A 23,694-nucleotide genomic window follows, 5' to 3' on the forward strand; every position below is an offset into this window, starting at 1 on the left:
AAAGAGAAGTGATAACTTGAAAAAATGAAGCCGCCTTTAGAAAGATGGCCTCCTCTTTATTCTTGCTATCATAAATACGAGAAAGATTGTAATCCTCATGCTCGGCTTTGTGTTTGATTCCCAGCATATGAAGGCCTGATGCTCCTCTCATGTGTGCTAAAAAACTCATGGAATGACACCAGTGCGACCATACCAGAATGAGTGAACTAAGGTAGGAGCAAGTCTCTGTCTCTCTCCAGTAACTTTTGTCTATTTATTTATTTCTAACCCTTGTGTGTTGCTCAAATGTGCTTCCTCAATTGGGTAAGTGAGGCCTACTTACTGAGGCATTTGGGACATTCAGTAATTTTTTCAGTTGGGGCAGAAGAACTATAAAAAAGAGTCTCCAAGCATTTTTGTAGTTTCCTGAAAGTCTTAGAGATTAGTCATAGCACATATTTGTATTTTCCTGTGAGCAAAATGGAGATCCTGCTGACATCATGTCCACTGTAGTTACATGAGTGTAATGCTGACAGGTTTTTCTGTGTCTCTTGGAGCACAGGCTAGCTTTGGTGGCCTTGTGGCTTAGGATTGCTCTTTTGTGTGAGTTTCTGCTTTGGGAGGGCAAAAAAGGCTCTTTGATACTGAGGCAGAAGCTCTTACGAGCTTTTTGAGGTTCACAGGAGTTGAGCAGACTTGAGCTATTCTTTGGCCTGTCCCTGACATTAGACAGGTCTACTCTAAGCCTGCAGAGCTGAGAAGAGGCGGATTAGAGTGCAGAGCTGAGAAGGGGTGGATTAGAGTAGATAACATAGTCTTTTAATCAGCTGAAGTCTTCCTTGTGCCAAATAAGAGGATGATGATTTAAATGAATTTTGTATTGCACTTGTGTCACAGAAGAACTTGCAGGAATTTAAGTACAAACATAGGTTTGACCCATATTTTTGGACAAACAAATGTCTGCATTTAACATGTAAAGCAACCTCTAAGACCAAACATTCCCAAGAGGTGCAATTTTTTATTGTGTTCCATCTGCTACCTGACTTCTTTGGTGATCCCACAGAAGTCTCCTCTCTTTTCCAGGGTGGGATTCAGCAATGACTGTGCTGGTTTTACATAGATACAGTTGGGGCCTTGGTTGCCCACTGCTATGGAAGGGCTTCCCTTCATAGGTGAGTTCTTGCACTGGTGGAAAGGCACACGTGAATCCGTGTGGTATGATGGCTGACTGAATTACATGTGGGTTTTGATGGCATTTTTTCTTTTCCCTCAAGCCCGCTGTTCCTCTCGCAAAGATAGCGACACACAGGAATTTTTCAGGAAAGAATTTAAGAGCAGATCTAATAAATCAATGATAAACTAACATAGTAAGGAGCTATTTTTTGTTTATGTAAAAGGCTGGATTTTGTGAATTTTTCTGCCAAATGTTTGTATTCTGCTGGAAAGCTTGCTCCAGAGATACCTTTTCTTCAGGACCTTCAGCTTGCTAGGTTGAAACAGGGTACTCTGTTATTTCTGGTTAGCAATGGCTCTGAATTAACAGGCTGTATGTGTGGAGCCTCAAGTGCTAAACATTTCAGACTGAAGATGAAAGATAAATGGTAGATAGGATGGTTGGTGAGTTTGTCCTATATATACACCCTAGCTGCTGTTTACACACACACACACATATATAAATAAATATAGAATCTATAACAACATAGTCTACATTCACAGTGGCTAGCAAACTTTTTTTTTCCTTTTATAAAAGCCCAGAGTACATTGGAAATATGAGAATGGCTTAGGTTGAAAAATTTCTCATGATGGAACCTCAACTGAGATTGAAAGCCGGTTGTTGAAATACTGATCATTCACATCCAGGCTAGGATTACTGAGGAACAGATTATATTGATCCCATAGCCTTCTTGCTAAAGATAAAGGTTTTTTACATGTCTCTATTAGATCAACTGTACTGTGACAACTTCTTTATTATGAATGCTGTGCAACTGCACCTTGCCATGAGGTATGTGATGCAGTATTGTTTTGCATTATTTCCAGTCAACACAAATTTAGTGCAATTACAATGCTTATTTCCTGTAAAATAGCAGATATCTGAATAATGGACCTGAATTTCCATTAGAATGAGGTCTTAAAGCATGTAAGCGTTAATAGCAGAGCAAGTGATAGAACTGCATCAGACAGAATAATCTCATTTGCCAGAATAAAGAGATACACCAACTAATGCGAATGATAAGGTTAGTTCTGCTGTGGCAGGAGGTCATTCCATGATAGTGTTTATTATGCCTTTTCTGCAGATTAGATATCACCTACTGACATATTTTGTCTGCCAGTTCTCATATTATGCCTGTGCTGCAGTTGGCAGTTGCGTGTCTCAGTAGGTGTGACATTGAGCAATGTGATAAAGCTCAGTTTTGGCCCCAAACCTCCCCAGTGATCAGCTAAAGTGGAATGAGAGGTTTTGACTGGCTCCTTGCTGAATGAGTGAACAGCTGCAGAGTCCCCAACTGATATCCTCCAAAACTTAGGCCAGCTCCAAATTTGCCTTGGAATCAAGCTCCCCTCAAATATTTCTAGCATGTATTTTTTTGAAGTTATGAAAACCAGTAACAGCCATGGGGATATCCTTGCGATTAGAATGGTGCAAGTGCGGAAGCAATGATTTAGTTTCAGGCTTGGCTTCTAGACTCATGCAGTTCTCTACAGCATTTTGTGAGTTTTAATGCATGAGATGTCTATAATTGCTCATGTTTAACAACTCCATTTTTGACTACCTGGACAGCTTTTGCTTTCTTAAAACAGAGGGCAGGAAATGTGGGATTTTATTTGCATGCATGCCTTTAACAGAAGGAGAGGAGTTAGCAGACAGAGTAAGTTTCTGTCTATTTAAAATATTTTAACAATGTGAATAGTTGTTAGTAATAACAATTATTGTAACAGTGCAAACATTTTCTGGTTCCTTATAGCCAAATTGTACTTATAAATAAGACTTATAACGAATTCCAAAAGAAATCTGAGACTAAAGAACAAGACAATTTTTGAAACAGTAAGGACCAACAGAAAATGTGACAATCATGAGCACTGCATCCTTTGCAAAAACGTACTTTCTGTGCATTTATAATTGTTTTATTATTAAATTAATAATATTCAAATAGAAATAGTCTCCTGTTCTATTATAAAACTGTTTTAATTTGTCTGGTTGCAACAGAGATGCTTTATTTGCAATGACAGAACAAAACATGTTGAAGAGGAAGAAAGCTCCCTCATTTGAGTTGGGTTTTGCTATTATCAAGTGTGGTATCCATTCTTGAGTTGTCTTTTATCAATCAGTGGGTTGTGCCACAAACAGTCCTAATTCCATAGCTGTTTTCAGAATGACAAGTGTCTTAAAAGCTGGTTCTCATGCTTTAACAGTCAAATGAATTACTTGAAGTGGACTCGTAGGCAGTAAATATGAATAGGCATATAATTTCGGGTTATATTTTAGATGTTATTTATAATTACAAAGCATAGTTGAAAAGTGATTATTAGTGATTTGTTATTTACACTGCAGAGTTTAAAATGCTTTGTGGAAAGAGCAAAAAATAAGCTGATCATGCAGTAGTTAGGCTGCGTAACAGGAGTCCTGAGTGCGGAGCAAGTGTATGAATGCCCAAAGAAGGACTGCTGACAGCCAATATTGAAACTAGACCCAAAACCTTTGAATGTTTTTTGTACAGCTGGAATAAGTTCTGTCCCAAGTGAATGATTTCTCTGCTGCAATTTATTTTTGTTCCAAAGATGATCAGGGAAGAAAGAGAAAAAAAAATTAAGTGATGTATAAACAAGCCTTGATATGTTATCTCGAATGGATGCCTGTAAATTCAAGAGTAAGTTAAGTGCAAAGCTTATCTTAATGATTTGAAAGTAAGGCAGCAGTTACTACCTGGGTCACTTGAAATGCCTTTAAAGAAACTCTTTTGACAGAAAACCTTTTCACACAAGTCTTGTAAACTGTGACTCCAGAGCCCTCTAGCGTTAGCGTTCGTGTAACAGACATTAATTACCCATGGCAGTACAGTTCAGTGTGACCTACACAGTATTCTGACCTGTGTCAATAAAGAGCTACCAAGCCAATCACTTTCTTCCACCTAATCTTTTATTGACGTTATTATTTATCTATGATTTTAAAAAGTGGCGATTTATTTTTGAGAGATATCTGATCTCATTCATCCCAGTTTTCAGAAAGGTTTATTTTGGAGCTATTGACCAGTCTGTATCAGCAATAAATCAGAGCAAAGATAGGTTCTATGTAAAGGAAAATTTAGGAAGCTTGTAAGGCTGTTCTACTACATCCACTGCATCTCTCTGTGTTTCACTTACTCTGTGTCTTCTGTCAGGGTGTCCCTGCAAGTCCTTCCACTTGCTTTTTTTGTGCCCAAAGTACGTTGTTCTCCTTCTGTTCTCCTCCTGTTCTCTTCCCCTGTTCTCCTTCTCTTGAATTGAGGGTTTCCATTTGACTTTTCCAGCACTGGGACTATATCTGTGATACAGATCCTTCCTTCTCTAAGGCAGCATCTCCAGTATGTCCTCAGACGCAGGCTCTGTGTGCCTCCCTGGTTTGCCTTGGCTTATGTTTCCCTTCCTAGTTTCCTTGCCTCCTTGTCTCTCCAAGCCAGGACCAAAGTCTGTCCATTTCTTGGCTTCTCTTTATTTTTTTTTCCTTCTTATGCCACCAAACTCTAGGTTTGTTTTGGTCTCTGCTGTCCCTCTCATTATCACCTCTCAGTCTTCTCACATGCCACATATTGTGTGTCTCTCATTCCCTTCTTCCTCATCATATTGGTTTTTCCTCTTTTGGTGGGTTGTATGAAGTGGCCAGTGGTACAGACTTAATACAGACAGAGTTTTCCAGGGAAGGGGATAGCTGCTGGGATGCTGAGATACAGGCTTCGCATGGAAAACCAACTAATCATCTTGAAGTAACATGCAGGGAATGCAATCTGTTATTTTGGTGGGTTAACTGTGGACAAGGACCTGTTGTGGACCAGAGTGCATAATAATTGATTTTATACTATAGGCAATCTCTTTTCCCTTCTGCAGAATGAGTGGGAGAATAATAATTTCCTAGCTTGCCTGGGAAGGCCAGAGAATCTGTCACTCACCGAACTGGTGATGAATTCAGTAGTAGTGCTGCACTGGGAAGCCTGGTGTGTTAGGTAGAAAGAAGGGAACAGAACACTGTGCCACCTGGGGCCTCAATGAGAAGCAGAAGAGCCTAAGGACTGGAAAAACAGACAGTGAAGTAGCGATTTGTCAACAGGAAGCTGGGAAGACATACGGGGTTTTGCCAGCAGGAAGTATAACATTACCGGTGATCCTCATGAAGAACTCAGTGCTCACCTCTGAGTCAGGGTGTACATGGGTTGTTATTGTTCTGTGAAGGAAAAATGCTGCTGCAGGGCACCTGCAGAAAGCCTATGTTGTTGCAGGGTGGTTTGGGCCAGGCTGGCCACTGAAACAAATCACAGATGCTCTCCGCTACTTCTTTCTCCAAGGAGAGGAGGGAGAGAAAGAAACTTATGAATTTAAAAAAGAAACCAAACTACTTTAATGAAAATATTAATAAAATAATAAAAAAGAAAACAATGAAATATATACAATACATATAAAACTGTATCAAGCTCCCAGGATGACGATCACATCACTGGCAGGCACTGGGAAAGTCCTAGACTGGACTCAGCAATGCACAGGACCTGGATTCTGGATCTGAATTCAGGAATGCATGGATTGGGATCAAAGGCAGATGAACAGACAAAGTCCTCCTCAGATGCCAGCCACTGAAGAAAGAGGGGTGACCCTTTGATCCCTTAGCTTTTATACTGAGCATGATGCAGATGGGATGGAATACCCTGTTGGTCAGTTTTGGGTCACCTGCCCTGTTTGCTCCTCCCTGCAGGTGCAACCTGTCTACGCTTTTCTGCTTCCGACCCTCCAATAGGGCGAATAACAAAGCTAGCTGACCTTGGTTGTCATAGCAAGAAGTATAAGCAAGAGCCTCTCTGCATACCATTCCTTGGTATTAATTAGAAACAATCAGGTCTGATCTCTCTGGGGGGAGCTAACAGTGTCTGGGCAATATGCTGTTAATTTCAGAGAGTTCCGTTAGTTAGAAGAAGCTTAGCTGAAAAGTAAAATTACTGTACAGAAAATTGGTTCAATTTTACCTCAAACCAGAACACCCTCTTACTCCCTCTACTGAGCTGTCCAAACTGTAGCCTAGGAGAAAGGTCATCACCTTTAATTTTTGCTATTCCCCCTTCTGATCCTAGAGCAGTTATTTGTAAATTGTGTAAATATGTGGCTTGGCATTATACAATCTACAGTCAGATCTGTGGTGGCTGGTGCAAAGTATAGTGTAACTAAAGCTGCATAGTAACCTGTCAAAACTTGTAGATTTACAACAGCGCAATTTCAGGTTTGAGATTTATGTATGTTGCAGTGGGCTCTAAATTATGAGTCTAACTGGTTTGGAATACTGTGGATAGTTTCTGTCTGTCAGGTAAAGAACTTTCAGAGCTACAAAATATGTACAGACTCAAAGATGTTCTTGCTTACTGGAAAGTCACTAATTGATAGCATTTGAGAGGATGTGCTTGGAGCAATTTCAGTATTTACTTTTGAGTGCCTTTCATTCAAAGCAGTATCAAAGCTCTATAGGGGGTTAGGTGCCGCAGTCTAGATTGACATTTGACCTGGAACTATTGAGAAAAGGCTGTAGTAGGATGGGAAGCAAATATTTTACGGGGCCAGCAACTCTCATGTGCGGGATTCAGTGAAAAGTCAAAGGAGACATGCTGTAAAATGCTTAAAATTTATTAATCATCATTACTTTTTTCATAAGGAACAAAAATAAAACAACATTCCAAAACAAATTAGAAGAAGGAAATATACCACACCCAGATAACATGACTAAGACTAAGAAATGGGATAACATTAATTCTGAAAGAAATGACCCAATAAATCAATTTTCCAAAAACAAAATAAATAGCAATGGTTCAACTTTTAAAAGTTATAGGAAAGAATTTACATATATTATTACTATTATAATTAATTATTATTATATTTTGTTTACAAAAATCCTTCATATGCCCCCGTTGGCAAAAATATATATATATATATACTTCTTCTGTAAACAGTTAACCACAAACAAAAAAAATCCATATATTCATACAGTTACTATGCTGATGGTGTTATGTAAACAAAGAGTAGTGTGCAGCAGCTTCTCATGATGGGATTTCTTTCTTTTTCTCACGAGAATATATAGGGAAATATGCCCATCATAAATGGTTCAAAATATTGAAGTTTATAGTTTTGAGAAGGTATGGCTTTTTGTTGGAGTCTAAGATTTCATCATCGCAAAAAAGAAAAAGAAACAGAGAGGTACAGTTTTCCTTGGGTTTTGCTTGTTGGCTTTCTGGACTTAAGGTTTTGATTTGTCTCAATGAATTGGAATTAAAATGTTATAAAAAAAGGTCTGTCTATGTCAATGGAAATATTAGATATTGTCAAGCATCTATATCATGCCACCCCAGGCAAGCTTCAAGCCAGAAAAGAATGTTGTTCTCTTAATAGACTGTGCAAGTGTAAATCCAGCTCTCATTCTCATGTACAGCACTTCTCAGAAGACAAACAAACTAACAGAAATTGTCAAAATGACCTTATGCTGTACCTCTCAAGGTGTAAAAGAAAAGACATAAAAAACAATGGGAGATATATTGGTAATGAAAACTGAAATAGTGTAGACAGACATATTGAGTTTGCACACAGAAAATATCATCTATTCATGACAAAATTTAGCTGCTTTTGACACTTTTGTATTTTTTCAAAGTTTTTTTTTAGTCTTATTTTCAACCCTTTTTTGACGACTTCTCTCTAGTTCTAATTTTTGACATTCACTTGTTCCTGAGAGGCTTTTATCTGTTTTGTTGCCTGTTGGGTGCTGTCTTGGGGAATGCACTCAGTGTTCATACAGCTGCATTTCTCCACATAGGTGTATGAGTGATCAAGGTAGGTTCCGTCACTGCATGTCAGAGTAACCTTTCTTTGGCTGGTCTTGATTTCCTGACAACATGAGCATTTATGTTCCATCGTGTTCGCCTCTGGAGAATATCTGATTGCAAAACAAACAAAGGAGAAAGATTCAGAAATTATGTGAGAAATACCACTGCTCCTCCCACCCATTACTAAATATAACCAGAAGCTGTGTGATTGCATGTAGGACTATTGCTAAATATCACCATTCTTACAGTACTGTGGTGAAATTTAAGTAAGTTGCCCCTCATTGTGAAAATGGGTGGATGGAACTCTTCTTTAAGGCACAGAAATAGTAAATTAATTAATCCAGATCACATATTAAGCCAGTCCAAAATGGGAGAATAGTGAGAAACAAATAACCTCACTTTTACATGGGCAAAATCAAAACTTGGCTCTATTCACTATGACATTGAACAGGTTGCTAAAACATTGTAAGTCTTATAATTAAGCTAATACAACATCATGTCTGTTAAACATTCTAGTTAGCACAATCAAAACAGCTGATGACTGGGTAGGTGTTGGACATATTAGAAAATCACTTGTGATTTGCTTTATGTAGCTAGAGTAAAGAGTAGAAGACAAGAGACTGCAATTATCTTATACCACTTACCGTGAGGAAGCATCACAGCTGCCTTCGCAGTATGTCATCTCAACAGGTGTAGGAGATACACATCCATGATATTTGATGACAATAGTAGTATTGTGCTTCATGCAACCTGAGGTTGTCACAAACCAAGGGAAAACATGTTAAAATATATGTGCATATAAATAGATATCTGTGTATGATTGTAGTAGAAAACTGTAATGGATGAAACTAAAATAGGAAATTAGGTCACAGTGCATTTCTCTTTTAGTTGCTAAGGGCCAAATGATGACTCTTGCTGCTTGTGTTATCAATGAATGAAAAGTTCCCTTTTGCTGATGCAACTTTGGTGCAGGATGCAGAAATAAAGAGCAGTACTGTGGCAACTGCTCAATGCACACCCACTTCCCAGGACTGGCTTCACTTTCTTCCTTAAAGAGGAACGGATCTATGGAAGTTGGAGAATAGTCATAGTCCTCTGCCTCCCACAAAAAGGCTAACGTTTAACACAAGGGGATGGGAAAGTTCACCATATCCGTGTTTTCCAAGGCCCTAAAGTGCACGCTGGAAATGTTCTGTTCCTTTCATTTTCCACCTGTTTCCTTTCTCACCCCAGCTTGAGGCAGTAGTCCCAAACTTGGTCTGTTCACCTCATCTGTCTGTGCATCTACCATGCAAGATGGACTAATATACCTAATAATTATCATATTATCATTACTTACTCTTAACAAAATTATCATTACTTACTCTTCAGATTTTTTTGGCACTTTTTACAGCAGCCATCGTCAGACAGTGTGATGTCATCCTTGAGTAGGAAAACAGAAAAAAAACCCTTCAGGTTTCATATCTACATACTAAAGCAGAGACTTTCCCTGCTTCCTAAGTTTCTCTGGCACCAGGAAGTTCTTTGTATTGACATGGAATCTAATTTCAAGCAAGGCTAAATATTAAGGGCATGTAGCTACTTCAATTTAATACTAATAAGAGTTCTTTGAAAGCTGACATTGAGGAGGACTGAAACTGCTTTACTGTCATCAGAGTTTGGCAGTAAAACTTCAGAAATAAAGCTTGTAGCACATGTGGGATATTTTGAGTGACCAAAGTCAGTACAGGTGAAGGATTATGTCAGACAGGGTGACCGAATTAATGAAATAACCGACTCCACAGATGTGTAGGGCTGGTCCTAATCTATCCTGGGCTGTATTATGTTGAATGATGTTGTGAACTGAAGTAGCTTATTTTCCTTCACCTTTTCGCTCAGTAAATGAATTCTAAAAAAGAATTTATAATCTTAAATCATTTAGGAATACAAATCCTATTATTTTTTCAATAAGATTCTTGCTTCTAGATCACCTGACACTTTTAGGAATCCAAAACATTATGCTGTACCCTTTTCTCTAGTGCCCAATTCTCAGTGAGGGTTGATGTATCACCCATCTTCATTTTGAATTGCTTTTTTGAAATGAAATTTGATGGGGACCAGATTCATAGAGGGTAAAATGAGAGCTACATCCTGTGTGATGCTTCTGCTAGGTATTTTCCTTGGACACCATGATCCTTCTCTTAGTGGTGTTAGCCACTGCAACCTTTTCAAACATGAGAACTGGTAGAAGAGTACTTACTGGATCACAGTCTTCAGGGTTAAAGACAGGACAGCTTTTCTGTAAGACAACTTGAATGAACTGGTCATCGTATTTTTCACACGTGTGAGTTGTACAGTTATCACCAGGTGGGTTCCAGTATTCCCCAACCTGAAAGTAGTTGAAATTAAAGTGAGTAAAAATCTTACATAAAAAAGAAACACCACCCCCCTGCCCAGTGTCTTATAATTACTGCCTACTGTGGTTTGATTACTCCGAACAGTTTCCTTGAATTTCAGCTGATAGTTACTTGTCATATTATCATTCTGCTGTAAGTCTTTTTCATTAACCAAGTGAAGAGGCTGTATTTTTATCTGGATAAGGACATGCTTTTTGTATGAATAGGATAAGTATGTGTACTCATTTGGAGAGATTAATTTGTTTCACTGGTTTTGTCATCAGAATTTATGGGTATGTCCATTCACATACATGGCAGAATTTCTACTGGCTTCGATAACTCATCCTGTCCTAAAGTTCTCAGCTAACTTGAGATTGACTGTTTGGAGCAGAAAATTACCTCTATAGATAAAATTATCCTTCGAGCAAAATGGGTGCTATATTTTCAGAGATGAAGGCAAATAAGGGCCCACAGCTTTGACCTATATATTTTTCTATGTTGAATTCTGAAAGCCGTTGTTCAGTATCACAGTTGCTTCCAGAAGTCCTAATTAGAACTGGAGTTTCATGGCTCAAGGTACCGTTCAAACTGTGTGAGACAGTCCATTCCCTGCCTGAATAAGCATTTGTCCAACACGAGAAAAGATGCAGCAAATAAATGTGACAAAGACAAGGAGAGGAAAGAGTAAAAGGAATAGCAGAGTTCACCAAAAGTGAACTAAACCAGGCATAGTTACCTGGAGCACGTGTGTAATGTTGTCTCCCACAGTTGCTATACAAGCCGCTGCCTTGCATGTGCCGCAGCACTGTCCAGGTATCTTTGTATACTTATAACCCTGTTTTGAAAGAAATAGAGAGGAAATGACATTGAGTCACAAAACTGTCCTTAACTGGTGGATATCGAGCTGTAGGGTAGGAATTACTGACACCAAAATATCACTCACCGCTGGGCAGTATGTGTCACAGGTAACAGTCTTGCACTTGACAGTAGTGTGGTGAGGGCTTGGGTAAGAGGATTCAGAGCAGGTACATTCTTCACAGGGGCCTGACGGAACGACAGCTCCAGGCTAGGGGATGTCAATAAAAAAGTCATTATTAGTCAGTAAAAGCAAGTTACTTTGTGTATGTGTGTCACAGAAAATACAAAGCTGAACGATGTATGGGCTAAACTATCCTTAAATACAATTTTCGTTGTTTTATTTAAGCAGAGTTTCTGTTGTTCGTAATATCAATTTTGGAATTCAGTTTTGTGAACGCAGAAAGGAGAGCAGAAAATGCTTTTGCTTGGAGCGAGGGTGTTGATATGCTGACCTCAATTAAATAAGTTTTATCTCAGGCCTTTCTGCAAAATATGATCCATGGTAGGAGTCTCAAAAACATTGTGTTGTGAACCTATGTGAAGGTGTATTTTTATAGTGAGTTACTCTGTGTACTTACTGCATAGTAGGTTTCATTGACTACACAGCCATGTCCTGTAAAGAAGGAAGAAAGATGATGTCAATAGAGGTGTAAGTTTTAAGAAGCAGAGGTATGTGAAAAAACTGCTGCTTTATTGGCCCAATATGATAACACAGATAATTTGCATCTTTCTCTTTCAAGGTTTTTGCATTCATAAACTTAGGAAAATATAGCTGTGAATAACGCATGAAGAAGGTGCATAGTACTTACTGCATTCAAAGGTAGGACAGCATTTTCCAGGCTGCATTGTTGTGACTACTTCCTGTCCCTCTAAGCACGGGGGGGTGGCCTCAGGGCAGAGGCTTGTGTTGCAGTCTGTTTAATGCGAGAGGATATAGAAAATAACAAACTCAGAATTTTTAAATGAAAGTAATTTTGTTTTGTGTGAACTTCAGAAGTTTCCCCATGGGGCAAGTATGGTGGTGTTTGCTCAAGCTAGTTTAATGCCTAATTAGGTATATTTGCCCGGCTATTTTTAAAGTGAATGGGCTTTTCCATAGCCTTTGTAAAACAAAGCATTGTCTGAGAAGTGTAGAGTGGTGATTGCTGGGAAGAGATATTTCCAAAAAGAAATTTGTGCCAGCTGGGAAATCTGGTGACTCTCAGAGGTTCAGGATTTTTTCTGAGCAATTTTTTAATGGTCAAGACCTTTTTTTTTTGTTAAGATAATTTTTTTTATAGTGGTCTTTGAAACAGAAAATGCTTTGTCTAGTTTTTCAATACTGTTTCAGGTGGTGGCAGTATTTAAGTTTTTCAATGTTAATTTATAGGAGATTTCCATTTTTCTGTGTCTATGTGAAATATTTTCATCTTTAACTTTGTTGTGTTCAGGCATCTAGTAAATGCTCTGCAAGAAGATTCTAAGAAGTGGGATGAGGGAGAACAGCATTATGAAATCAATGCAAAGTATTAAACCAATAAGAAATTATTGCTGTAGTTCCCCAAAATAAATACAGTATATTCCCCACATTAAAGAACTAAGACAGTACTTACAGCACTCAGTCCTGGTACAGCATGGATCTTCTGGTATCTGTACCTGAACAGGCATATAACCTGGTTCGTCACAAAATACTTGCTGTGTCAGAGAACATTTGTGTTTTGTACAGTGCACTTTAAGAGTATTTTTGTCACAGACACATTCCTGGCAATCTCTTGTCCATTTCTCTCCTGGCTATATAAAGAAGAAAAATAAAATAAAATAAGAGAAAAAATATGTATCAACTTAAACCGAAATAATTCTATTTGTTTCTAGCTGACTTATTCATGGATACAGTGATACCTGATTATACGAGCCTTTTTATATTTCTAGTAATTTTAGATTTTATAAGAAACGCTCAAACTGAAACTAATTAGGGGAAGATAGGTTCTGAACACGTTCACACAGCTATAACTTTCTATTTATTAGTAGTGTTAGTATGAGGGATACAAGAGGTCTAAAGGAGAAGTGATTGAGCAGTGCGTGCATTTTTGAATAAGAAATTATCATACGACATACTCATTTGCACACTGAGTTACAGAGAGAAATTTCTATAGTTTCTATGCAGCTGAGGAACTAAGAATGCAGACTATCAACATTATCAGCAATAGGTAAATTTTGTTATCCCTCTGTCCCTTCATCTCTAGTAACTTTAGGGAGCCAAATTTGTGGAAATAAAGAAGCACATATGCCAAAGTTCCACTACTGCTATCTATCTCTTTTTTCTTTCTTTCTTTCTTCCTTTTTTTCCGGTATGTGAGGTGATGATTATTGAAAGAATATCCCATCACTTACTGTTACATTTCTTAGGGAGTAATGTGGTTTCTGCTCTGGCACTCATAATTATTTTTAAGACTCAAAGGGAATGAACATTTGGAAAAAAACAAGTGTCTCCTCCAACCTCAGCAAAACTTTGCTTTTGTGAAACACTAAGTATCCCCTTGCTTCCTTGTCTGTGCTTGATAAACCACATTGATTGTGATACTCACCTCTCTGGATAGTCCATTTGGTTCCCTACAAGCTGGAAAGAAAAAAAAAACAATCAGAATGGAGATTTACACCACTGAAAACTGACATAAAGGAGTAAATTTGTGCAGTTTCAAATAGAAATACTGTGAAGAGAAAACTAACAAGAAAATTAATATGCAGTCCATTTTTTTCTGAAATGTAGAGTTCTACCACCTTGGTAGGTCTCGTGGAAGGAAGGAAGGAAGGTGGAAAAAAGGTAATGCTGATTGTTATTCGATTTTTAGATGGGGAGATTAAAGGAGTTTAAAGAGGCTGATTTGCCTATAACTGACAATGTAGAAGAGGGCAGTAGAACACAGGCCTCCTGACTGTCAATCCTGATGTCTATTTATTCCCCAAACTAGCTACAGATTACTTACAGCATTCAGAGACACAGATGTTGCTGTTTTCACTCACGAGTGTCATTCCTTCAGGACAGAAACATCCTTCAGTTACTCCATAGCCAGGAAGCTCAACAAGGCTAGAGTGGGAAGAATGTACGTATTTGAGTACAATGTTTTTGTGGTGAAGCAGGAGAGAGAGCAGCATATGTGGAAGGTTGCCATGTCAGATACGAGGGAGACAAAAGAATTTACATTTTTTGAAGTGCAACAGGAAATGTATATTCATGAAGCTGATTGATATATATAAATCTTGAATAAATTATCTAAATTCTCAAGACATTTCGTTATGAAGTTACTCCATTTTCTAAGGAAAGTAGATAGGTAAAACAGAAAAAAAGAAAAATATAAACCGTTGTTTTGAGAAGGTTTTTTTTGTCTTTCCATACCTTTGGTCACAGGTAGCAGAACTAATGGGCCCACATGGCTTGTATACCATGTTTGATGCACAGTTGTATGCTGTATGGAAAAAGAAGAAAAAAGGTCAAAAATTGACAGTAGATGCATTTTTGCAGCAAAAGTGACTACAGCTTTGCCTTCTTCATCTGCAGCTTCTGTGATGTTGCTGTGTTTTTGTAAACGGAAGTGAAGTGATAGATGTAAGGTGTGTTTACTGAATAAAATACTAATTGCTACCATTTCTCACACACATTTTTGAGCTCTGCAATACTTACGGCATGTATTGTTGGTCTTTCCTCTCCAGTCAATGCAGACACCTCTAGAAGCACACTCTGTAGCATATATCTCCAAACTGGAACACTGCATGGATTCATCTTCTATGCGACATCCATCAAAAACACAGCCTTTGAAAAATGGTTCCGGTGGTATCACGGCATGGCATTCTGCAAAAATCCTGCAGGCAGAAAAGAAACCAAAGCCCATTTCTGTTAACCAGTCATTATATAAAATCCGGCACTTCCCAGCTAATGGCACACGAGACTCTGCTTCAGGAAAGAATGTATTACGAGAAAAAAACCTCTAAGAATGGCCAATACTCTGGGAGACAGATTGAGGAAGGGAAAGGTCAGGAAATTTGAAGCTCCTTTTTATTATTTTTTTTCCCCTCTAAAAAGGCTAATGGTCATAGTGTTTCTGTAGGTATACACAACTTTTCATCAGTCTGACACCAGAAATTTCATTAAAAAGGCAACTGCGTCAGATTGAGGGGAAAAGGGATGATAAAAGTAGCTGAGAGAGAGAAAAATTGCACACACAATAGCTCATAACTTATTAGACACTACAGCAAGCATGTGTAAGGGGCCTTTGTAAGTGACACAGCTGAAAAATCACTTTTGTTAGAGCTCACACAAGTATAGGAAATACTGCTGGAAACAAGCCTTTGCGCTTTTGGAGCTCCATATAAAATGTACAAAGAATGAAGGACAATTTTTGGCTGAGATGTTTCTGTCTGCTCTATTAACCTGGTTAGTAATCAGGTACTTTATGGTTTGTACTGAAGACCCACTTTGAATTTAGAGTACAGTCTTTACTTAATAGTGTAACTAAGAGCGGGTGAGAATAGTCTGGAAGGTAGGTAGGGAGAAAGATACCATAAATCTGTGTGGTTGCAACCCAGCAAGTATGGATTTTAGTGCTTGCTGCATCCCTGATTTTCTGACTTCACCTCTGCTTGCTCAGTTATCTTTGGCATGCAAGTCATTATAGAAGAGCAGTTTCTTTTGCAAAGGCCTTTTACTGTATATATCCTGTCATTAAGCTGACATTTTCAGCTGTTATCACATGCTAGGGCTATAGTTCTTACTCTTCTTGTAAGATACTGAGACAGTTTTGTCTAGAAGAAGTGAATTCATTTTTTTTCTTACTCGCTCCAGATAAGGTTGCAGAGAGGAGGTGTTTCACAGTGAGGCTTTGGTGAAGGTGTCGTTACAACTGGTGGTATTGGTACTCCATGGCATGACTTGTTGTTATCAACGATCCAGTGATGAGCCATTTGGGGACAGGAAGAAATGATCTTACCACTTGGTAAGCGGCATTCATCTAATTTGTTATTTGTACATGTTCCTGGAAGAGACAAACTATGTAAGTTTCATAAGACCCATCAGAGATGCACAGTACATGATTGTGCTGATATCACATTTAGATGTGATGTGCTAATGAAATGTATAAGGTGCCTTGCTTCATAGGGAGTGCTTTCTTTACAGTTACATGAACTTTCGGTTAGGGAAAAACGCACAAACCTAAACCAACCAGAAATACTGAGCTTTTGATCCTACAGAAGTTGAAAAGCAGAACTCTTTTCATTTCCATTTTACTGCTGTTTTAAAATTTCTGTCAATAATGAGATTGCATAGCCAGAGCGGATGAGAATAACCATGGTAGGGTGGGGAACGGGTGCATCTGTCTTACCACACTGTCCTTCGGTGTTGTTGCCAAATTTGCTGTATGGGAGTTTCACGGAGAAAATCAGCCCACTAAAGGTGATGGTTGCACCAATCTCTGGTATTTCAACAATCATGTTGATGCCAAGTGTGGAGAAAGAAATGCCATCTTTTTTGAAGCCTGGTTTGACAATCTTCTTGTTGAAGTACATCTGAATGCGGGGTTACAAAAACCACAACTTCAGAATAAGCACTGCTTCTGGCTGATTGTTTTAAATAATGTGGCTTTTAGTCTTCATAATCATGCATAACACGGTATTGTTGTGCATCACATCCAATACCCATCGGCATCGCAATATTAATATCTTATTAATATCTCAGCTTGTATTGCTATATTGCTACAGTGTGATAATAATCTAAGTGGCCTCTAGGTACGATGTTTGTGCGGATTGTGTGTGCTAATGCACAGCATTCTAAATCCAAGTATTTTCTTTGTAACCCTCATCATTTTGTTTATTGTAAACATTTTTCATATGAAAATGAGTGGTAGTTTTCTTTAACTCCAGAAATATTCCTGCCATTATTATGTAATAATTTTGCTGCAAAATCACACTTTCCCTATATTACATGTTGCTTGGCATTGGAAGAGTTGTCTGAATTCGAAATGAAGTCAAATTTCCCTGGTGCCAATTTTATATAGTAGTCATATTTTTTTGTTAATCTAAGGTGTTCCATTTGCAGTCTCTGTCTTATATGAGCTAATGAAGGTGGACATACTTGCTTAGTAAGTTTTTGTCGTGAATTATTCTGCAACTTTCTCCTCATCGAATTGGGATACAGTAAGAGTTAAAACTGTCAGTTACTGTTTTCCTTCACAGGGTTTTCTTTCAATGGACTAACTATTTCGGCATACCTTTCTGACTGTAGGTAAGGAGAACTTGGCATGGCTCTGTAGGAGGAGAGTGCATATTGGGGCAGACTTTTCCTCCTACCTCTTTGTGTTCTCTAATCAACTAATAATTTCCCCAGTGTAACAGTGAGACTGACTTTGCATTTTCACTGGCTTGCGAGCGCTAGTGAATGATCACGAAGGTAAAGTGACACCCCCAGTTACCCCTTTTCACAGAATCACACAGAATCACAGAATGGTTCAGATTGGAAGGGACCTTAAAGATCATCTAGTTCCAATGCCCCTGCCCTGGGCAGGGACATGTCCCACTAGACCGGGTTGCTCAAAGCCTCATCCAGCCTGGCCTTGAACACTTCCAGGGATGGGGCATTGACAACTTCCCTGGGCAACCTGTTCCAGTGCCTGACCACCCTCACAGTAAAGAACTTCCTGATATCCAATCTAAATCTCCCCTCTTTCAGTTTGAGGGCGTTACCCCGTGTCCTATCATTACACTTCCTCATAAAGAGTCCCTCCCCATCCTTCCTGTAGGCCCCACCTTTCTTCAGCTATACATCCCTTCCTGGCAGGCAATTGGACGGGGAAGCATGTGATGGCTCTGTTTGGTGCCTGAAGTTCCTTATGCAGAGGAAGCAGTGCCTAGTCATCCAGCTGCTAAGGGATCTATACCCATGTTCTCCATGAGAGAAGAATCATGCTTGTGATATGCATTCATGTTTCTTCGTAATGTCTTTGTTTACATAAGTGAATAGCACAATGTACTAATTTTCATGAAACATGAATCAAGCACCGATGTAAGCATTCCTTCTGTCTTCTCTCTCTATCAGCTGTATTAGTCTGTTTCCTAATGTTAGTTATATATACTTATACATGCACATACTATATTCATATCTGCATAGTGCTAAGCCGTTTCTGACATTTTGTTCTTAGAAACTGGTATAATCTTCTTTTTTTATCCTAATGATACTCTCTGCCTTCATCACCTCCATTATATGATATTCTAACAGACTATATTTCAAATGAGAATCAGTAAGATCTATGGACCTTATTTCTTTTTTGAAAAAATACAGAAATAAAAAACTTAGTATTTTACCACATTGGTCATGACACCATTCATGAGTTGACGGGTCAGCACCACTTCTGCAGATTTGTAGAAAATAATAATGGATTTAGGGCAGGAAAGTCCATCTTTTGCATCACAATAATAATTGTCAATGTAAACACGGAAGTTGTCGTATTTAGGTACAATCTGTTTCACCAGGACGTAAGTGCAATTTTCAAGGAAAGTATAATAGGTTCCATCAAAAGTAATATAATGAGGATCACCCCATCCACTGCACACACCTGGTAGAGAGAAAATATTTAGAAGATGAAAAATAAAATTAGTGTAGAAGAAAAAACTGAGAAACTGAAGTGAATTTATACAATTTATAGAGCAACCCTAAGAAAACAAAATGCCCATATAATCTGTGAAAAGTTTTACGTTTTGCAAAAAAGGTTGTTCCTTAATCTACTGGTGCTTACATTGACACTCATAATGGTAACAGCAGCCGTTTTCATCAGGTACCAGTATTGCCGGATATTTGTTCGCACAGGTAATTTCCTTTACAGGTGGGCAGTGCGTTGGAATTACTTCTACCTTGTTGTCTCCCTTACACACGAGTTCTGTACAGTTGGTTAATTTGTATCTTTGTCCAATCTGCAAAATGAACAAAAATTGCTGTCACAGGAGTTTGCAAACAGATATGAACTTTACTCATCTTTTTAGTTTAATGGTATATTGTTTCCAGAAATGGTGGTGTTGGAAAGGAAATTAATATGTGTTACTTCTCTTCAATTGTGGTAATAGTGATTTGCAATGTTGACCAGAGGTATTAATAATTCTGACCATAATATGGAGGATCAGAAACTGGTTTGTTTTCCTAATCTGAAGCAAATACTAAAATGAAAATCACTGGTAGGACAAGGTTGTCAACATACTAAACAATTAATTTTTTAATGCTAAAAGGAAGTGGGAACCTTAATTTCAACTGTTTCTTCTTCATGAGGAGCTCTTCTGAGGTTTGGGGAGATAGGTCTTAGGTTAAGGGAACTAATGTCCTTTATACTTGCTGTGCATACTGTACATGCCTGTCAGCACAGACCATCACTATCGAAAAAAAAAAAAGAATGTGTACAGAAGTGCAGATAAGAGGGCAAGAGGACAGAAACAGATAAAAGCCTGCACAGTAGCTTAAATGTTTCTATTGAGTGAAGAAAAAAAATGCACAAGAAAACTTCCTCTATTGTTTCAGTAAGAAGGTTTGTTATTTATACAATGCTGTGCATCAGAAAGTGTTTGACTAGCAATAAATTCAATAGAAAAGATTATTGTAGCTTGCTTTCCCAGTATGAAAAAAAATATAAAGAAGACGTACAAATTTTATCACGTGTATATTGCTCATCATCAGCAGCACTTATTCTGGCGATCTGAACATAGAAAGTTTGAAGACTGCAAACAGTTTCTTTCTGGTGTCAACCTAACACTGATGTTATTAATCGTAACATAACAAAGAAACTACATACTTGTAGGGGAGGGTAAGTAGAAGATACACAACCGTGAAAAGGAACTCTTGTAGAAGTGGTAGGCAGAGGAACTGAGGTTGTTATGGTAGACCATTCAGGGGAAGTAGTGGTTAGAGGAGTGGTAATGTTACAATATGCAGTGTGTCGTTCAACTGTACACGTTGGACTACAGATGGCATAAAATCTACATCCATCACTATCCATTTTGTTGTAAATCAAATCCCCTAAAAAAAAAACCAGAAAATAGGTTACTATACAACGATAAAAAACACAAAAAAACACACAAATTAATCAAGGTACTGCAAAATCCCAAGAAAAAAATTGGAACATATTAACGAGAAAATAAGGAAAATGTGATGAAAAATAAAAAGCAAGTGTTAAATAAAAGATATCAAGAATGATGAAAACAGGTAAACTAACCAGGTGAAAAAATAGCATCCCCAATTTTACAGTAACATGGTGTTAATGCAGAGGTAGAAGTGCTGCTGAATAATGGTTCAGGTATGGTAGTAGTGGTGATAGTGGGGCTCGTGGTGGGCAAGGGTGTGGTGACGTGGCAATTGTAGTTAGGAGTGCAGCAGAGGACGCGGATCCTGTAGTTGAGGCACATCTTAAATTTGCCAGTCTGGTCTTCGTTCTTGCACACCAGTCCAAAGTTGACGTCGCACTGCACGACCTGTCCGACGTGTTGGATGGAAACCTCGGGGTAGTCCTCCGCCTGGCACTCGATTTCCTTTGGCTGTTGACAGACTTTCTTCCCGGCGGCGCGGATGTGCTGGTAGGTTTCGAAGTCTCCCTGGCTGGGTCCCGCAGAGGGGAAGTCGACGTCGAACCATTCGCTCCAGGAGCACACTTCGGGTTCACAGGTGGTAGTGGACGGGGTGGTGGTGCGGATCTCGGTGGGGTGGGATGTGGAAGGTGTTGGCGTGGGGCTGGTGGTGCTGGTGGAGGTTTGTGTTGTGGTTTCCGAGGAGGTGGGCTGCGTGGTGGTGGTGGAGGTCGGGAGTGTGGTGGAGGTCGTGACTGTGGTGGAGGTTGGGGCGGTGGTGGTTGATCTGTGGAAGGTGGTGATGGTGGGTCTGGTGGTGGGCAAGGGTGTGGTGACGTGGCAATTGTAGTTAGGAGTGCAGCAGAGGACGCGGATCCTGTAGTTGAGGCACATCTTAAATTTGCCAGTCTGGTCTTCGTTCTTGCACACCAGTCCAAAGTTGACGTCGCACTGCACGACCTGTCCGACGTGTTGGATGGAAACCTCGGGGTAGTCCTCCGCCTGGCACTCGATTTCCTTTGGCTGTTGACAGACTTTCTTCCCGGCGGCGCGGATGTGCTGGTAGGTTTCGAAGTCTCCCTGGCTGGGTCCCGCAGAGGGGAAGTCGACATCGAACCATTCGCTCCAGGAGCACACTTCGGGTTCACAGGTGGTAGTGGACGGGGTGGTGGTGCGGATCTCGGTGGGGTGGGATGTGGAAGGTGTTGGCGTGGGGCTGGTGGTGCTGGTGGAGGTTTGCGTTGTGGTTTCCGAGGAGGTGGGCTGCGTGGTGGTGGTGGTGGAGGTCGTGACTGTGGTGGAGGTTGGGGCGGTGGTGGTTGATCTGTGGAAGGTGGTGATGGTGGGTCTGGTGGTGGGCAAGGGTGTGGTGACGTGGCAATTGTAGTTAGGAGTGCAGCAGAGGACGCGGATCCTGTAGTTGAGGCACATCTTAAATTTGCCAGTCTGGTCTTCGTTCTTGCACACCAGTCCAAAGTTGACGTCGCACTGCACGACCTGTCCGACGTGTTGGATGGAAACCTCGGGGTAGTCCTCCGCCTGGCACTCGATTTCCTTTGGCTGTTGACAGACTTTCTTCCCGGCGGCGCGGATGTGCTGGTAGGTTTCGAAGTCTCCCTGGCTGGGTCCCGCAGAGGGGAAGTCGACGTCGAACCATTCGCTCCAGGAGCACACTTCGGGTTCACAGGTGGTAGTGGACGGGGTGGTGGTGCGGATCTCGGTGGGGTGGGATGTGGAAGGTGTTGGCGTGGGGCTGGTGGTGCTGGTGGAGGTTTGCGTTGTGGTTTCCGAGGAGGTGGGCTGCGTGGTGGTGGTGGTGGAGGTCGTGACTGTGGTGGAGGTTGGGGCGGTGGTGGTTGATCTGTGGAAGGTGGTGATGGTGGGTCTGGTGGTGGGCAAGGGTGTGGTGACGTGGCAATTGTAGTTAGGAGTGCAGCAGAGGACGCGGATCCTGTAGTTGAGGCACATCTTAAATTTGCCAGTCTGGTCTTCGTTCTTGCACACCAGTCCAAAGTTGACGTCGCACTGCACGACCTGTCCGACGTGTTGGATGGAAACCTCGGGGTAGTCCTCCGCCTGGCACTCGATTTCCTTTGGCTGTTGACAGACTTTCTTCCCGGCGGCGCGGATGTGCTGGTAGGTTTCGAAGTCTCCCTGGCTGGGTCCCGCAGAGGGGAAGTCGACGTCGAACCATTCGCTCCAGGAGCACACTTCGGGTTCACAGGTGGTAGTGGACGGGGTGGTGGTGCGGATCTCGGTGGGGTGGGATGTGGAAGGTGTTGGCGTGGGGCTGGTGGTGCTGGTGGAGGTTTGCGTTGTGGTTTCCGAGGAGGTGGGCTGCGTGGTGGTGGTGGTGGAGGTCGTGACTGTGGTGGAGGTTGGGGTGGTGGTGGTTGATCTGTGGAAGGTGGTGATGGTGGGTCTGGTGGTGGGCAAGGGTGTGGTGACGTGGCAATTGTAGTTAGGAGTGCAGCAGAGGACGCGGACCTTGTAGTTGAGGCACATCTTAAATTTGCCAGTCTGGTCTTCGTTCTTGCACACCAGTCCAAAGTTGACGTCGCACTGCACGACCTGTCCGACGTGTTGGATGGAAACCTCGGGGTAGTCCTCCGCCTGGCACTCGATTTCCTTTGGCTGTTGACAGACTTTCTTCCCGGCGGCGCGGATGTGCTGGTAGGTTTCGAAGTCTCCCTGGCTGGGTCCCGCAGAGGGGAAGTCGACGTCGAACCATTCGCTCCAGGAGCACACTTCGGGTTCACAGGTGGTAGTGGACGGGGTGGTGGTGCGGATCTCGGTGGGGTGGGATGTGGAAGGTGTTGGCGTGGGGCTGGTGGTGCTGGTGGAGGTTTGCGTTGTGGTTTCCGAGGAGGTGGGCTGCGTGGTGGTGGTGGTGGAGGTCGTGACTGTGGTGGAGGTTGGGGCGGTGGTGGTTGATCTGTGGAAGGTGGTGATGGTGGGTCTGGTGGTGGGCAAGGGTGTGGTGACGTGGCAATTGTAGTTAGGAGTGCAGCAGAGGACGCGGATCCTGTAGTTGAGGCACATCTTAAATTTGCCAGTCTGGTCTTCGTTCTTGCACACCAGTCCAAAGTTGACGTCGCACTGCACGACCTGTCCGACGTGTTGGATGGAAACCTCGGGGTAGTCCTCCGCCTGGCACTCGATTTCCTTTGGCTGTTGACAGACTTTCTTCCCGGCGGCGCGGATGTGCTGGTAGGTTTCGAAGTCTCCCTGGCTGGGTCCCGCAGAGGGGAAGTCGACGTCGAACCATTCGCTCCAGGAGCACACTTCGGGTTCACAGGTGGTAGTGGACGGGGTGGTGGTGCGGATCTCGGTGGGGTGGGATGTGGAAGGTGTTGGCGTGGGGCTGGTGGTGCTGG

General features: G+C 41.0%; 1 protein-coding gene across 1 annotated transcript in view; it reads right to left on the reverse strand.

The window, feature by feature from the left end:
• Positions 1–7,111: 7,111 nt before the first annotated feature.
• The window catches only part of LOC128908197 (mucin-5AC-like), a 58,201-nt gene continuing 41,618 nt past the window's right edge, over positions 7,112–23,694 (reverse strand). Inside the window, exons 37-56 of the mRNA XM_054197881.1 lie at positions 20,630–21,439; positions 20,470–20,596; positions 20,050–20,273; positions 19,009–19,183; positions 18,578–18,828; positions 16,603–16,786; positions 16,059–16,257; positions 14,910–15,088; positions 14,625–14,694; positions 14,215–14,315; positions 13,816–13,847; positions 12,844–13,021; positions 12,061–12,165; positions 11,830–11,864; positions 11,337–11,459; positions 11,130–11,228; positions 10,258–10,386; positions 9,383–9,440; positions 8,663–8,768; positions 7,112–8,128 (exon numbers count right to left, since the gene is read on the reverse strand). Coding sequence (XP_054053856.1) covers positions 7,897–8,128; positions 8,663–8,768; positions 9,383–9,440; positions 10,258–10,386; positions 11,130–11,228; positions 11,337–11,459; positions 11,830–11,864; positions 12,061–12,165; positions 12,844–13,021; positions 13,816–13,847; positions 14,215–14,315; positions 14,625–14,694; positions 14,910–15,088; positions 16,059–16,257; positions 16,603–16,786; positions 18,578–18,828; positions 19,009–19,183; positions 20,050–20,273; positions 20,470–20,596; positions 20,630–21,439 — 3,417 coding nt within the window. The 3' untranslated portion in view covers positions 7,112–7,896. The remainder of the gene's footprint in view (positions 8,129–8,662; positions 8,769–9,382; positions 9,441–10,257; positions 10,387–11,129; positions 11,229–11,336; positions 11,460–11,829; positions 11,865–12,060; positions 12,166–12,843; positions 13,022–13,815; positions 13,848–14,214; positions 14,316–14,624; positions 14,695–14,909; positions 15,089–16,058; positions 16,258–16,602; positions 16,787–18,577; positions 18,829–19,008; positions 19,184–20,049; positions 20,274–20,469; positions 20,597–20,629; positions 21,440–23,694) is intronic.

The sequence above is a fragment of the Rissa tridactyla genome, chromosome 4 (assembly GCF_028500815.1).
Source record: "Rissa tridactyla isolate bRisTri1 chromosome 4, bRisTri1.patW.cur.20221130, whole genome shotgun sequence".
Lineage (NCBI taxonomy): Eukaryota > Metazoa > Chordata > Aves > Charadriiformes > Laridae > Rissa > Rissa tridactyla.